This window comes from Microcaecilia unicolor, chromosome 7, assembly GCF_901765095.1.
Source record: "Microcaecilia unicolor chromosome 7, aMicUni1.1, whole genome shotgun sequence".
NCBI lineage: Eukaryota > Metazoa > Chordata > Amphibia > Gymnophiona > Siphonopidae > Microcaecilia > Microcaecilia unicolor.
Genome location: NC_044037.1, coordinates 161,422,048 through 161,438,026, shown reverse-complemented (window position 1 = coordinate 161,438,026; position 15,979 = coordinate 161,422,048). Strand labels below are relative to the sequence as shown.

General features: G+C 40.2%; 1 protein-coding gene across 8 annotated transcripts in view; it reads left to right on the top strand.

Annotated features, from left to right (window-relative positions):
* ZDBF2 (zinc finger DBF-type containing 2) overlaps positions 1 to 15,712 on the top strand; it is a 79,258-nt gene extending 63,546 nt beyond the window's left edge. For 5 of the 8 annotated variants that reach the window (XM_030209250.1, XM_030209248.1, XM_030209252.1 and 2 more), the window contains 2 exons: positions 4,301 to 4,428; positions 11,969 to 15,712. In XM_030209250.1, the coding sequence (XP_030065110.1) occupies positions 4,301 to 4,428; positions 11,969 to 14,474 (2,634 nt within the window). In that variant the 3' untranslated portion in view covers positions 14,475 to 15,712. Of the gene's footprint in view, positions 1 to 4,300; positions 4,429 to 7,574; positions 7,743 to 7,849; positions 8,096 to 11,968 lie in introns of those variants that run through there. The other 3 variants (XM_030209256.1, XM_030209255.1, XM_030209254.1) reach the window with 3 other exon arrangements.
* Positions 15,713 to 15,979: the final 267 nt, after the last annotated feature.

The window sequence follows — 15,979 nt, the reverse complement described above, 5'->3', positions numbered from 1 at the left end:
ACTGACCATTAAATGCTCCTTCAATCGATATATTGCTGAACTTCAATCGATTGACCCCTGAGGAAGGCTGATAGAGCTGAAACACGGACCATGTTGGGTCCCAATAAAGGTTTTTGGAGCATCTTACCCTTGTGTGCGGTGACTGATCTCTTGATATTGGGCCCTCTCCACCCTATTCTTGGTGTGTTCGTTTGCTGTGGAGAGTGTGAACCCCGCTCTGTTTTTCTGTGCAATAAATGAAGTTCCACTGATGCTGGCATCCACCAAGCTGGGAATTCAGGTGCTCACCTTTTTCTGCTATTAAAGCTCAAAAATGATTAACATCTTTTACAGTCATTGCCATTGGTGAAAAACTCCTGGCCACAGCTGGATCACAGCCTCAATTTGTACTTGTGGAATGAACTACAACTTAGAAATTCTTAACAAGATTTTGTATTAAAATAAGCACGCAATGGAGGAGTGGAGTGGCCTAGTGGTTAGAGTACCAGTCTTGCACTCCAGAGGTGGCCGGTTCAAATCCCACTACTGCTCCTTGTGATCTTGGGCAAGTCACTTAACCCTCCATTGCCTCAGGTACAAACTTAGATTGTGAGCCCTCCTGGGACAGAGAAATATCCAAAGTACCTGAATGTAACTCACCTTGAGCTACTACTGAAAAAGGTGCAAGCAAAATCTAAATAAATAAATAAAAATACATAGTGGCAATATGAGGTTCCGCCTCTGGCTTAGTTCCTGAAAGAGTCTTGTCTGGATGAACTTCTGACTTCTAGCCATCAGCTGTAAGTAGGCCCTGCTTGGCTGACTGGTTGTCTTAGTCTGCTGTATCTCTGCCACTTCCTCTCAGAAACCATCTTCTTGCCAGGACAGTTATGATCATAAATTTTAAATGTTCATCTTCTTCAGTGGGAGCCAGTGCAGTTTGGCAAAAAAAATACTTGATTATTCTCCCTCCTGCTTAGGTTTGCCAGGGATTGAGTTGCCATACTCTGGACTATTTGCACCTTCCAAATCATTTTAACTAGAAAACCTATGTATAATCTGACATTGCAGTAATCCAGAAACTTAACTGCAATAGTCTGCATTGCTAATCAGAGAGCTTTATCATTCAATTAATGCTGCAGCTGTTTACCAATCACAATTTAAGGTATGCATTCCTTGTGACATCAGCAATTTGCAGCTGCCCCACTCCTCCTTGTTGCTAACAAAAACCTAAAGATCTTAACATCTTTCAGAGAGAAAGGTATATTGTTCATCTTATGCATTACACTTCAACCATTCTTATCCCTATCGCTAAGACAGAGATTTCCAGTTTTTGATCATTCAGATCTAGCCATGTTTCTTGCATCCATCATTGAATTGCATGTTAAATAATTATTCATTTGTATAATCATCTTGGGCCTTTTCCTAAGGGAGACCACCAGTTTAAAATCAGCAGCATACTCCAACGGTGCCTCATGCTTGGGATTTAGAGTATACTCCATAGTTTTTGGTGCACAGATTGGTCATAATGGTGTGTTGTCTGGAGTTTTTCTTGATAGTTTTGTCCCTTCATATTGGGGGTCAACCGCCTGAAGGACAGAAAGACAATGTTCTAGTGTGATAACTTTGCTGTGATAGAGGTTATCAGATGCCACTCTACCATGTGCCCACTAGTATCAAAGCTTTTGGCAGAGTAGCATGTCTTTGGCATAATGCTGATGCAAGAGCATGTGCTCACTGCGTCTACCCCTCGTTACTCTCTCCGGTTTGGTTTATTTAATTGTCACTGTCTTCACTCTGTTTTCTTACATGACATCATTTCTGTTCACCGTTTTGATTTTCTGTGTCTCTCTGAGACCTAGGTAAGGGACTGTGAGGAAGCCAGTATTTATCAGGACTTGCCCCCTGGTTTTAATGCATAACCTTCAACTTGAAATTCTAAAAGAATTGGAGGCCTAGCAGTTTGCTTCTCTGTCCTTTTCACAGTTACTTAGATCCGTTCTACGAACTTCTTTATACCCAGAGGTTATTGCTTTGAAAATAACATTTCCTATATCTTTTGTTTGTTATTCCTTACCAACTATTCTTCAAGCAGATTAGGAAATTGTTCTACAAACCCTTGCTGATGCTTCCACTTGTTACTCCTGCTCTTCGAAAGCCTTGGTTTCATAGTGGTTTATTTCTTCTTTGACAGCAAACTCATAGGGCATAATACATATCAACTAGTAGGCACTACAATTATGAGTTGAGATTGGCTAAAAAGACTTTTATTATTCTAAACTTATCTCAGATTCTAAGACTCCAAATAGTAAACTTTTTTCAGTATTGTTAGGCAACTCTCTACCCCCAATTTTACAATTTAGCCATGTCCTGTGCCTTGTGATGATTCACTTGCCCTCTTTTTCCAATAACATATCTATTCTCAGCTGTTCCATATCATCCAATATTAATTCACAATTGCCCCCACCTATCGTTACATCTACATAGCACTCGCTTCCTTCCACTTCGTCCTCCTTTAACTTATGAAATTTGGAGTTTGGTCCTCTGCCCTTTTGTTTCAGTTTTCTGAGCATGGACTCCTCCTTCTTCTGCTACTTAATATGGTCTCTCAAAGACTATTGTTAAGCCCATTTAAATAAAAAACCCACGTTGGATCCTCTTCCAGAGTATTAACGTCCCATCTCCAACCCTAGCATTGTTTCCAAGGTCACAGAAAAATTATTTTTTGAGCAGTTAGTTATTGAACAGCTCTCCTTACTTCACCCTCGAACAGGTTTTTGCTCTAACCAAAGCACTGAAATCATGATTACAGCTCTCTTAAGTGAACTTCATTCATCGCTATATGCAGCGACATTGTCCTTTTGGTATCTCTCAAACTCTGTAACATTTAATCTGGTAGATCACACACTGCTTCTGTCTCGTTTACATAGTATTGGTCTATTGGGAACTGTTTATAATTTGTTTTCATCTTATTTCTTAAACTGTTCTTACACTTTCAACTTCATGTAGTTCAGCAGAAATTAGTCCCACAAGACTCTGTACTCTCATCTCTACTTTTCAACATTTTCATGAATCCTTTAGCCACATTGATTCAAGACTGTAATATTAGATTCTTCTGATGTACTCAACTTCGCCATTCTCACCAGATTTAACTCTGCTACAGTCTTGTCTTTTTGCTTTATCTGATTGACTTTGTCCCCAGAAACTGGTTTTGAATCCATCAAAACACTACTGCTTGCTAGGTCACTGGTTCTAAACCATATTCTAAACCTACTCTGAAACCAGTACTCTTCAGTATTCCATTATGGACTGTAGATTCATTTCGCTATCTTGGTGTCTTGATTGACTCTCGTCTTATGTTTAAGCACCAAATATCACAGGTAGTAAAATTAGGTTTTTATTGACTTCGCCGTCTTCATGCTGTTAATTATTTTCTGGATTTCTCTTCACTGCATACTTTGATACATGCATTCATAATCTCCTGTCTTGATTATTATAACACTGTTTACTGTGGTATCTCTTCTCGTCAAACCCGGCACTTGCAGACTCTTCAAAATTCTGCCACCTGTTTTTTTATGTAAGGCAAGAAGATGTGACCATGTTTCTCCATTACTTAGCTTCTATAGTTAGCTTTAAATTTCACCCTTGGTTCAAGGTCCTGTGTATTACACGCAGAGTACTTCATTCAGGCTCCTTTGGGGACCAAACACAATAACCAGGCCTCAGTAGGGCTGTCCATAGAGTTTGCTGTAAGTGGTCCCTGCTAAGTCAGTTATTCAATGCACTTATTGTGGCAACTGCTCAACCATCAAGGGGTGGGGTTGGAGAAGGATTTGAAATGAGTCAGCATGAAGCAGGCCGTTGTCTCAGTGGTGGCCTTTTACTAAAGAACCTATTACAGTTTTTGCTTCATTTGGATTACATCAAAGCCTGGTAATTCAGAGTGGGCCTTGAGGTCATGTTTGATGGGGGGGGGGGACAGATTCTTGCGACTTAAGGCAGACCTGGAATGCTGTTAAGCAACCAAATTAAAGGAAAAGGGGTGATGTCATTCCTGTCAGCCCCCATCTGGAAGGTCTGCTTATTAAGCAACTTTGCTAGCCCTTTCAAAGCCACTACCTTCAGGGAAGGAGAAGTCAGAAAAGAGGCTCAGACTGCTGTTACTAATTTTTTTGTAAGCCAACTAATAAAGCTGTGGCCATTACCTCTAAGCAGATGTGACTCAAGTATTAGTATCGTATCCCAGGTGGCTGGTTTGGGGGTACAGTGGCACAGCTATCCCTGTTACAGATGGGTTGATATAGATATATTTCTCTTGCAGCATCTTTTGAGTGCTCAACACAGATGTTTTGCCAATTGCTGTAGATGTCCAACTGGTTCCAACATCCTGATGCACCGTTTCCTACAAGATGTCAGGAAATATCATCCCCAGCTATACCATGACAACAGGTAAGATTTAGTGCATTTTTCTTGTTTTATTATGGATGGGGAGAGGGAGTTCTTGTGCTCTTGTGTGTGATTTGTTTTGTTTTTTTCTTTTTACACTATCCTGTGGAGCAAGCCTAATTAGATGATTTGCAAGAAATTAAAAGCTTTTCCTTTCTCTGTATAAGGTTACTACATCATTGATAAGGAAATTAAATTAGCATATTCCCACATGCTTAGGGTTACCATATGTCTGGTTTTACCCGGACTTGTCCTCTTTTTGAGGACAAGGCCAGGCATCCAGGCAGGTTTTACCAGCTTGCCCATTTGTCCGGATTTGTGGACGAATGGGCAGGCGGGCCTCAAGGTGTCCTATCCTCCCCTCCCCTCCTTTACCTTATTGTAGTGACCTCTTTGGGGCAGGAAAGAGCCCCCTCTTTTTTCCTGCCAGGGCGGCTGTAAACCTGTCTTGCTCCCGGCGCCTCTTCAAAATGGCTGCTAAGAGTTCAAGAGGCAGCCTCGTGAGACTTCCGCAGAAGTCTTGCAGGGGACTTCCGCAGAAGTCTTGCAGGGTCACTGCTTGAACTCTCAGCAGCCATTTTGAATCAGCACCAGGAGCAAGACAGGTCTACAACCTCCCGGACAGGAAAAAAGAGGGGGCTCTTTCCTGCCCCAAAGAGGCCACTAGACCACCAGGGCACTACAATAAGGTACAGGAGGGGAGGGGTAGTGAATGAATGGAGTCATATTGGGTGGAGGGAGGCTAGAAAATTGGGGAGGGGATATACATGGGGGGGAGAGAAAGGGAATCTGGCTTTTTTGGGGGATGGGGTCAAAATGACAGGGGTGGGGTGTGGCAGGGGGGGGGCGGGCACATGTCCTCTTTCTTTAGGGCTAATATGGTAACTCTACACATGCTCTTTTAGTTTTCTGTCCTGGTCTCTTCAGTGGGGATAATGCCATTAAGATGTGTCCCAATTGACATGGGTAGCTTTACTGATTATTTAGGTACTGCAGTATGTTAAATCTTTTTAAATAAATATATATGTGTGTTTGTAATGTATCTATGTAATTATAAAAGTTGTTACTGATTGTTTTAATCATAAAATTCCAGAAAATTCATTAATTTAGAACTATATATTGTAAGTCTTTATTATGCATTTTTTTTTGTTAATATGTTGCTTCTAAACTGATGTAATCTGAATTTTACTTGCCAACGTTTTTTTTATAAGGTCCTAGGTGTTTTACCTAGTTTTTCTTGTTTGTGATCCACTTTGAACTCATTGGGTATTAGCATAATACAAGAACAGAGTGCAATGTAATGGGTGATCATAAAGTGATGTCTTAAATTATAAAATCTTGGCCACATACAAATACCAGTTCTATCTGCAATTTTTGTCTACCATATTCTTTAATTGCTTTCCCTTAATGGGGTTCAGAGCGATTTATAAATAAAGCAACAACAACAAATGCATAACAGGATATCAAAAACCCAAAATAAGATACATCTGTATCCAAATAAAATACATTATAAAATCAACATATAAAGAAAACAAACAAAACGTGCAAAATTAAACACCAAACTAAAGGAATATGATGTTAATAGCTCCAGCTGTTGGTTGATGGTCAAAGGAGTACTTAAGTGACGTTCCAGTTAAATATCTTGGCCCCGTTCAATTTAAAACCTTAAAGGGAAGGCATGAGATCTTAAATTTTGCTCTGAGTTCTGTTTACTATTGACAGTCTGTGAAGATCACATAAAAATTGTAAAATACATGTGCTAAGAAACATCGGGAAATAAGCACACTGCCATAATCTATCTGTAAAGGATGTAACCATAGGGAACCCAATACAGAGAGAATTAAGTAATCAGTATGCTATATAACAAGAGCACAATGTTGTGTAAAGTTGATACACAGCGTAAACCCATGCCCTTCCTATAGTATCTGTTTCTTTGAGAGGGTTCAAAACCACCCTAGATTCTTTAAACAGAACCTTAAAAACAGTAGTCCCATCAAGATCATCTGACAATTCTGTATGCCGCTTCCAGTTTTGAGATTCAGGGTGCCTCTGTTTTTGAGGGTTTAGGGATAATCTATTTTCATTCATCCAACAAGAAATAAATTTGAGACAATGACTGATAGGTACAGTGAAGGATTCTGTTTCTTTGCCACTGTACAGTACATCTGAAATCATTCACATAGGCTTTAATACATAAACACTAAGCAGGACCCCTTTTAAACTGCTATGAGTGATCATATAAAAAGAGCCTGAGGGAGAGACATCAACAGGTGCTGGATGCACGAGAGAGCACTGGAGTGGAGTGCAGTAGTATCACTCCTTTAAGACCAGAGTTAAGAGGGAATAAGAAATGTGGTAGTAAAGGAAGTTGGCATAAGGTTAATTCTTCCAGAACCTGCCTTGGTTCGTTGCTCTGCTTATGGTATATGGATGAGTGGAAAAGAGGGGTGGGTAGCCTAAAATTCTTAATTTTTTTTTTTTTTTAGTTTTTGGTGTCATTTATGGGATTTTTCATTTTGGTTTGGTTTGTTGGGCTTTTTTTTCCCTTTTGGGAGCAATGTCATATATTGAACACACTCTTCACAAAGTGTGTGCATGTGGATATTAATTTTTCAAGAATGCATGTTATTTATCACAGGAAAAATCACCAGTCTTTTTTGAGGGGGGGGGGGGATCCTGTTTTGGACTGAAAATGATATATTGTTGGTGTGTCCATGTTTTTTCAAACAACTACACATTCTTAGTACAAAGGTTTAGTAGTGTGGTTGCCGTTTTGTCAGTTGATTTGGATGTATAGAAATAAAGGTTTAATAAAAACAGCAAAAATAGATGTGGTATCTTTCTTTATTTTGCTTATTTGTGTTCGTTAAGCTGATTTCTATATAGGGTAAGATTTTAGAAACCCTGATGTTTGAAGTTAGGAGTAAAAGCTGCTAGAAGACCAAAGTGACATTCAGACTGGAAAACTAAGAAAACATAAAAGGAATTCTTGAAAATGTGAATGTGTTAAACTGTTTGTCACATTCAAGTTTTAGATTGTTATTGAGTATGCTTTTTTTATCTTTATCAGTTGCCCTTGATGCATTTATTCAGACATGGTCACTTAGGATGACGGGAATCTGATGTACTGTCCTTTTTACATGCTACAGTTCTAATCCCCTTCACCTCCTACCCGACTCCTGAGAAAAGAGTCATCCCCTGCTGCCTTGGAAGCTGAAACAACTGTTAATTTGCTGGATTGAAATGCTTAACACTGTCAGTGGTTCCTGGAATTATACAGCAGTCTGTAGAAAGCTTGACACCCACGCTCTGCCTTGGTAGTGCATTAGTTCTATTTATATTACCCACTGTATGAAATATCTCTAATGTTCTGATTCTGTTATTTAAATGAATAAGTAGAACAAAACTGTCTTTCTTTTCTCAGAGTTGACCACCTTCATGACACTAGTCCTCTTCAACCATTCTGAATACATCTTGGACTGAAGAGGGTTAAATTGTGCCTCTAATTTAGTCCTTGAGTGAAATGGGCTAGTCCAGATCTTGATGAATGATTCCCTACTGATGTCATCCTCTGCATTTACTTAATCCAACATTGGGCTTCGGTCAGTTTTCAGAGGACAAACAGCAAGCGCTGGCAGCCACCATGTCCTGAAGATGAGCCCTAAGATAGGTCCAGATAACATTTACATGGTGTAATCAAAGTTCTGTCTAGAGAGATGCCACAGCACTTGGATGGAAAGAAAGGGATATCTTTTAATTTCTCACTTGGATGTGAATCAACAATTTTTTATTTTTTTGAAACAAAATAATCCTGATGTGCTATTTTACAAGAGAGTTTGGGAGGGAGGGACCCAAAACATATTTATACCACTGAACTGATACCATGTCAGACCCTCTCCCATGGTTCCAAATAACTTCCAGCCCATAAAGAAAGAAAAACCTGGAGCTTTTATAGTTGTAAGGGCAAGGAATTTCACACAGAAGAACTATGATAATCATGATACCAAGAAATATTTTAGAAATGTTATGCAGCAGAAACACAACAATACTGAAATAATTACCAAAAAACACCATGTTTGAATTTGCCAAAAGCAGAAGGCATGGTGGGAGCATTCTTTCTAGTAATTGTATGTGCAGGAAAACTCTTGATATTCCTGAAGCTCCCACAAATAGTAAGTGATACCATTATTGGAAATGCAGGAAATGACAGCATGTTGCACTCTCAGATACTTCTGGAGTTACAAACAAGTTATTTTCCTGTTCAAATGGACTTATAATCTAACCCCCCCCCCCCCCCCCCCTTCCATTCACTTTGAATGGACTGCGTCGGTATTACCGCACCGTCAGCTGCTAGTGCGGCTTTGTAAAGTGGAGGGGGGGAGTAAGTAGGTGTTCTTCATTGCAAGGCCCAGGAGCCAGCAGCAGCCTCCATTGACCCTTAACTATGGCTCCCTAACTCTCTTCTCTCAGTAATATACATTTCCCTCCACCTTGTCCAGAAGGGTTTTTTTTGCTGGCACTCTCTCCAGAACAACTGCTCTGTTTCCCTTTAGGACTGTGCAGCTTTCAGTGAGTTGGAGTTTTATACTATACAAATTCCCATGCTGTTGGGAGACTATGCAAACCGTCAAGCTTGCCAAAGCCATAGGATGCTGGAAGATTATATAGTAGCTGTCTCAGAGGCAGTGTCTGCTTCAAGACTCTGGGAAGGGTCAGGGGCATTAAGAAATCCAGGGAAGTTGCAGCTTGGAGAGATTGGGGACAGGATGGTGGTGCCTGCCTGGGGGGAGAGGCTAGTGGAGTTGAGACTGACTGGCATAGGGTTGGGGGCAGGGTGTGTATTGGGAGAAGAGAATGTTAGGGGAAATCTGGGTTAAGGTAGATAAAATGGGCTGAGGGATAGGCAAAAGTATGGAGACTCAAACTTCATTTTGTTTACACATGTTGCTCTGAGTGCGCCTGAACAGCTGGCCTGGCTTCATCACTGGAGAGGGACCTCACCCCCTTATGGCAATATCCACTTTATCTAGCGCTGGTCCTGGCTCTCATGTTGAAATCTTTTTTTTTTTGCCAATGTGGCCCCCCTTTCTAAAATAGTGAAGATCACTTTTTTACAATTCTTTTAAACTCTGGGCAAAAATGAATACATTTTTTTTGTATGCCATCTGCAAAAGGCAAGAAAAGATAAGATTAATGGATAGTATATCTTCATGTTAAGATGCCAGATTAGGTAGGAGATGTTGCATATTCTGGTGCCATCTCCAACTTATACAGTTTTTAGGAAAAATCTCAAAGCATTTCTTTTCCAAAAATTTGTATTATATAACTTGTAATAGACTGTTACTTGTTTAGGATTGTATATTTCCTGGTTTATGTTCCAGTTGTAATCTGCTTGATCTGTGAGGTGAAAGTGGACTATAATTTCTGAATTATTATTACTACTGCTAAATTGTACCTGAGAAAATAGAGGTTTAAGTAACTTGCCCAAAGTCATAAGGTACATCAGTAGGAAAAGCAGGATTTGTAACCTAGCTTCTCTGATTCTCATCTTACTTGTGTTAACTACTAGGCTGCTGGAGGTGTGTACCCTGTTGTCTGTTATGTCAACATGAAGATCCTTACCTGTTCCCTGGACATAGTAAATAGGGTCCTTTATGTTTTAAAAGTAGAAGCCTCTTATCATTTTCAAGTGCTTTTATTTGACATACATCGATTCTTTCAGGTGACATTTCAGTAGAGCAGGTTGTGATACCATTGGGTATTCAAAGAAAGGCTTCCAGTGGTAAATGCACTGGCACATATCCTATATAATAATTTGCACCTGCAACGTTCCATGTCTGGCTGCCTGGGTTCATAACATCTCCTGACGTCAGCCAGCCTCCAGCGTTCCATTCCCCCTCGCTGACCCGCCCTCGCGTCAAGACGTAATGACAGAGGGCGGAACAGTGAGAGGGAAGGGAACCCTGGAGGTGAGCTGACATCAGGAGGGATGTTACAAACGAAACGGAAGCCGGCGCCAGCCAGCCAGAGAACGTTCAGGTACAAATCAAGGGGAGGAGAGAATCACGGGACATCGAGGGGAGGGAGGAAGGGGAGGGGAGGGCAGAGGAGAATTGATGGATGGGATGGGAGGACAGTAGAGGAGAGAATCACGGGACACGGATGGGAGGGCAGGGAAGAGGAGAATCGCTGGATATGGAGGGGAGGGGAGGGAAGAATTGCTGGACATGGAGTGGAGCGCAGGAGAGAGAGGAAAAAAAAAAGCTTACATGACAGCCTTCCTAGGGCCCGCTTCATTGTTTAGGAAACGGGCATGGTTCCACTAGTAGAAATATAATTTAATCCACAATGTTTTGTGGGTCTACCACGGGATGTTTTCACAGGCAGACTGTAATGTCCAGCATTATAAGTGGGAGTAGTGGAGACAAAGACTGATTGTGAATTCAGGAAATCTTGGAACAAGTGCATAGGATTTTCCAAGGGATAGGAAAGAAGGGATGGTAGATGGTATGGATGATCAGACTGGATAAGCCATATGATTTTTATCTGCCTTCATGTTCTTTGTTTTCTATGAAACATTTCTGCTCTGTAGTTTTTGAAGTTACTGAGCCTTTAGTTTGAGGTGCACAGACTGCTCACTGTACAACTGTCTGTGATTTTTATAGCTAATGAACTGAAAACAAATTGATATTGGTGAATCCTGTTGCATTTTGTGCTGAATTGGCAGTGTAATTATTAAATGTTGAGCATATTACTGCATAATCTTATTTTCATTAAAATCTTTAAAAAAAAATTCCCACATTAGTAGATGAAATATTTAGAACTGAGATTTCAGCATGGTGTCTGGAAAAAAATATTATAGAATTCTGCTTGCAGTGCATCAGTAGCACATTGACTCCAGTGTCCAATAGAACTGATACTGCAATCGTAGGTTCTCTTACGTGCTCTGGCATTCAGTGGAATAGTAAATTACTCCATGCCTAAAATTCTTCTACTATAAATTGAATTTGTATTTTTTGTTTTCCTATGCTATCCTATATAATAATTTGCACCTCCAACGTTCCATGTCTGGCTGCCTGGGTTCGTAACATCTCCTGACGTCAGCCAGCCTCCAGCGTTCCATTCCCCCTCACTGTCCCACCCTCACATCAAGACGTAATGACCTCAGAGGGCGGAACAGTGAGAGGGAAGGGAACGCTTGAGGCGAGCTGACATCAGGTGGGATGTTACGAACGGGACAGAAGCCAGCGCCAGCCAGCCAGAGAACGTTCAGGTACAAATCGAGGGGAGGAGAGAATCGCGGGACATCGAGTGGAGGGAGGAAGGACAGGGCAGAGGAGAATTGATGGACATGGATGGGACGGGAGGACAGTAGAGGAGAAAATCGCAGGGCAGGAAAGAGGAGACTCGCTGGACATGGATGGGAGGGCAGGGGAGAGAGAAAAACAAACTTACATGACAGCCTTCCTAGGGCCCGTTTCATTGTTGAGGAAACGGGCATGGTTCCACTAGTATTTATATAATTCTTTTTTTTTCTTCTCAGGCCTACTTATGATGACATGCCAGATGTTCTTAGTTTGCCTACTCCTAAGGAAGATTCCTGTGATAATTGCCTGCTTCCAGGCGATGAGACAAAAGACACAAGTGAAATTGAAGGAGAAAAGCGCACCTTAGACAGTGAATTTGCCACTGAATTGTGCAGATCAAAAGGGCCTTTCATGCCATTCATTCAAAAGCCAAGGCCTACAACACAAATTTGCCACCAAAAGCAGTGCATGTGTAGAAGTATAAAAAATTGCATTCCATTAGACAACATTGCAACCAGTAGCCATGAAGCCTTGTTCAGTGCTGTAAGCCCATTACCTCACAATTCTCGTTCTGTCCCTCTGGCTTTCAGTTCGTCTAGTCCTAAAATTGCAAATAATGCATTCTCAGCTGGGAGATTGGATCAGACAAAACAACGGATATGTATAAATCAGGAAAACAGATACAAAAGCCCAAGTTTTATTGGGGTATCACCATTATATCACTTAAAAACTCCATCACTTTTATTGCAGAGAACAGCTGTTGACCCAGAGGTCTCTTCTCTTACAAACTTAAGTTTGTCTTCTTGGACACATGGTTTAAAATCTCAGGGTGAAACTAGGGCTTCTGAATTACACCTCAAGAATCTAGTGAGCTCCTACAGTGATGAGGCACAGCAGTACATAGGAGAAGATGATAGGTCTAAAAGTAAAGAAGCCAGGTGTAGCAAGATCAATTTAACTTCTGTGGATGAAATAATTGAAGATGTTATTTTGAAATACTGCTATGGAATTTCACCTATGAAGTTGTCAAGCAGTGATGAAGGGAGTTCCTCCTTAAACTTTCAATCGCTCTTGGAACATAGCAAAACAGTGGATTCTGATACAAGTTTTGATTTGAATGTACCTGTTCATTCTGGGGTTAATCACTCCAAGGCATTTATCAAAGAGATTGACTGTCTTCAAGAAATCCATGTGACCCTGCAAGATGATAATTATGAATCGCAGCTCAGCTCTGTTCTTAAGGCATATCCAGTGAAAAAAGAAGAGGGAAAACAGGAGGATAACAGTAAAGAAGTAGTTATTCAACCTCTGCCTCATGTGCCACCATCCTTTGTGGGGAAAACCTGGTCCCAGATAATGTATGAGGATGATTTAAAAGTTAATGCACTTGTACAGGAATTCAAGGAAGGGCATTTTCGAAGTTATTTTGATAGTGAGTCCTTGACCAACTGCAGCGGGAAGAGTAATAAAACACAGAAAGTGGAAAGAAATAATGAGCCTCTTAAAAATAACAGAACAGAGAATGCACCAATAAAAGCACTATCACCAGTCTCTGATCATGTAAATGATGATGCTGATTCTTATAGTCCCCCTTCAACTTCAAACACTCTATGCAAATTATCAAGTGTTAAGAATCCTGGAAAAAGGACATGGCGTCTTGCTTCAAGATGTCAGATTGTTAAAGTCAGCCACGGGACCCAGACAAACATAGTCAACTGCCCATTGATCAAGAGAAAACTCGTAAGGAAAGAGCAAGAGCCTGTTTCAGAAAAAGCAACATTTGATTGGTTGGAGAATGAAAGAACTCCAGAAATGAGAACCAGGCTTTGTGCTCTTAAGCTTCCTGAATCATACCGCAAATTTTTGAGGCCTATACAGCCCAATTCTGTGGTCTACGTTCTTTCATGTCCAGAGATGAAACCATGTAATGGAAAACCTGCTGTTATTCAAAAAACAGGGCAACACCAACACCACTCCACAGATAAGTGTTCTATAAGGTATAAATATAAACCATGTCCTCTTAAGTATTATGACCCACTGACTAATAGGGTTCTGAAAACAGTTCCTAGGAGCTCAGTAAGAAGAAAGGGTAAGAAAGCTCCTTGTGCTCGGCAGCTGTTTAGGAATCTTAACATTAATTTCAACATGAAGGAAGTAGGTGATGGGCAGAAAGAAAGTAGTCTATCTATGAAATCTGTCAGTTTGTCAGATTTAAGCAGTTCATCTTCAGCTCCTCTGCTTGCAGATATAACAAAAGGGAAGGATTTCAGCTCAAGTCTAAGACTAGGTGGCTCTGCAGATTCTACTGAGGAATCCAAGTTAGCGCAGTCAGAGGTGAAGTCCTGCAGGCACCTTATTCTTCCTCTAGATCACAGTCAGTGGGGGAGAGATATTCCATTAAAGTCACCGAACAACATTAAGAGGCCAAAAAAGAATTTGCTCTTAGAAAAAGGAAATTCAAAAGTTTCAAAGAAGAAGAAAGGAGGATCAAAGAGACAGCCTGATATTTCAAACAAATCTTCTGGAATTCTACGTATTCCATGTACTGTTACAAGAAGTAGAAGGAAAAAAGCCCTGGAAAAGGAAGATTGTAGAACAAGGAGAATAACAAAAGCACAGATTAATAAGTCTTCTGGCCAAAAATTCTCTGTGTCTTCTGTTCAGGGATGTCAAACAAGGCACATGACTGTTGGAAAAAGATTTGCAAAGAAACAGCCTGACACAAAGAAGGTTAGAGGTTAGAAGAGTTTGAAACTTAGATTTATTTTCAGACAAGTTAGAAAAAAAAACCCAAAACTTCCCATATAACCAGAACTAACTACTTCTATCCTAAAGGAGCAAGAAATGAATGAGAATAAGCGTCTTCCCGGCATTGCCAGAAAATCCTCTTGAAGAGAGGCATAGACTAGTATATTTTCATGTGAATAGGGCGTGATGTGAGAAATTTTTATTGCAATGCTAGAGAATAGGCTGTAGTAGAAATGAGGAAACTAAAGGTACTATGACAAGGTCCAGTTGTGTTCCAATGGGAGTTAACCCGGTATTATTCCACAGTTGTGGAAGATGAGCACACTACATATTGCACAAAGTGTTCTATTATAAATTTTTAATATAATTTTTATATTTGTCAAACACTTTTGGCTCTATTTACTAGATTTCAGTGCACCCTTTGCATGCTGATTATATAAAAATCATGCCAAGGATGTGTTTTTCAGCTAAAATATTTCAAACACTTAACATAAACAGCTTACCAAAACTTCAACTTGTTTCAAACTCATTTGGGAATTTATACCTCACCCTTTCAAAAAGAATGGCATACCAGTGAAATTGTTCCATTTAGTACATTGACTGTATTTAAAAAGAACAATATCTGACATTCCTGTAATTGTAATGCCATCCCAGGTGGTAATTTTATAACTTCATGCAAGCTTGAAAAGTATATGCATCAATTTGCCTTATGTGAACTTTGGTGAATGTTCAAAACAGAAGTATGTGCATACTTTCACTATGAATATTAATCCAGATAAATTATGCACTTAGGGGACAATTCTGTAACTGGGCGCCATTGTTAGGTGTGAGAAGTAAGTAGGTAGTGCGCTTATTCTATAAAGGCAATTACATACATAATTTTGATTTATAGAATACCAGCCTAAATCGGCATAAATGTGCTGGGTCAATGGTTGGCATAAATGTTAGCACCTACATGCAGCTATCTAACATGTAACTTAAAATATTCTGTAAGTTATGTACGTAAACGTTGGCCTAGCATATGCTGCTCCCCAGTGAGAGCACCCCTTGTGATTATGCGTTAAGACATTTGTGTGCATATCTTACAGAATACCACTGAGCAGACAACGTGCACAAACGTGTCAGTGTGCATATGCTTACGTACGTGCTTGTATTTTACAAATATGTGCACACAATTGGTGCCTTAACTCTAGGCCCCCCTTAAAGAGTTAGGACGTTAACATTGATACCCAGTGTTTACCACACACAGATTTTATTTGGATGTATTTTTGTACATGTAAACACATTTTCAAAGTGTAAGTATAAATGCAAATCCCTTCCCAACCCTGGCCCCAGGAATGCATTCATTCAGTTTACCGGCATACCAGGAGTACAGTTTTATATAAGCTCATTTCAGCAGGTAAAGCTTTCAGCAGTGGTTCAAAAAATGATGTTCTGTATATCTCATTTCTTCTCTGAGGACAAGCAGGATACAGTAGTCTTACATATAGATGTCATCA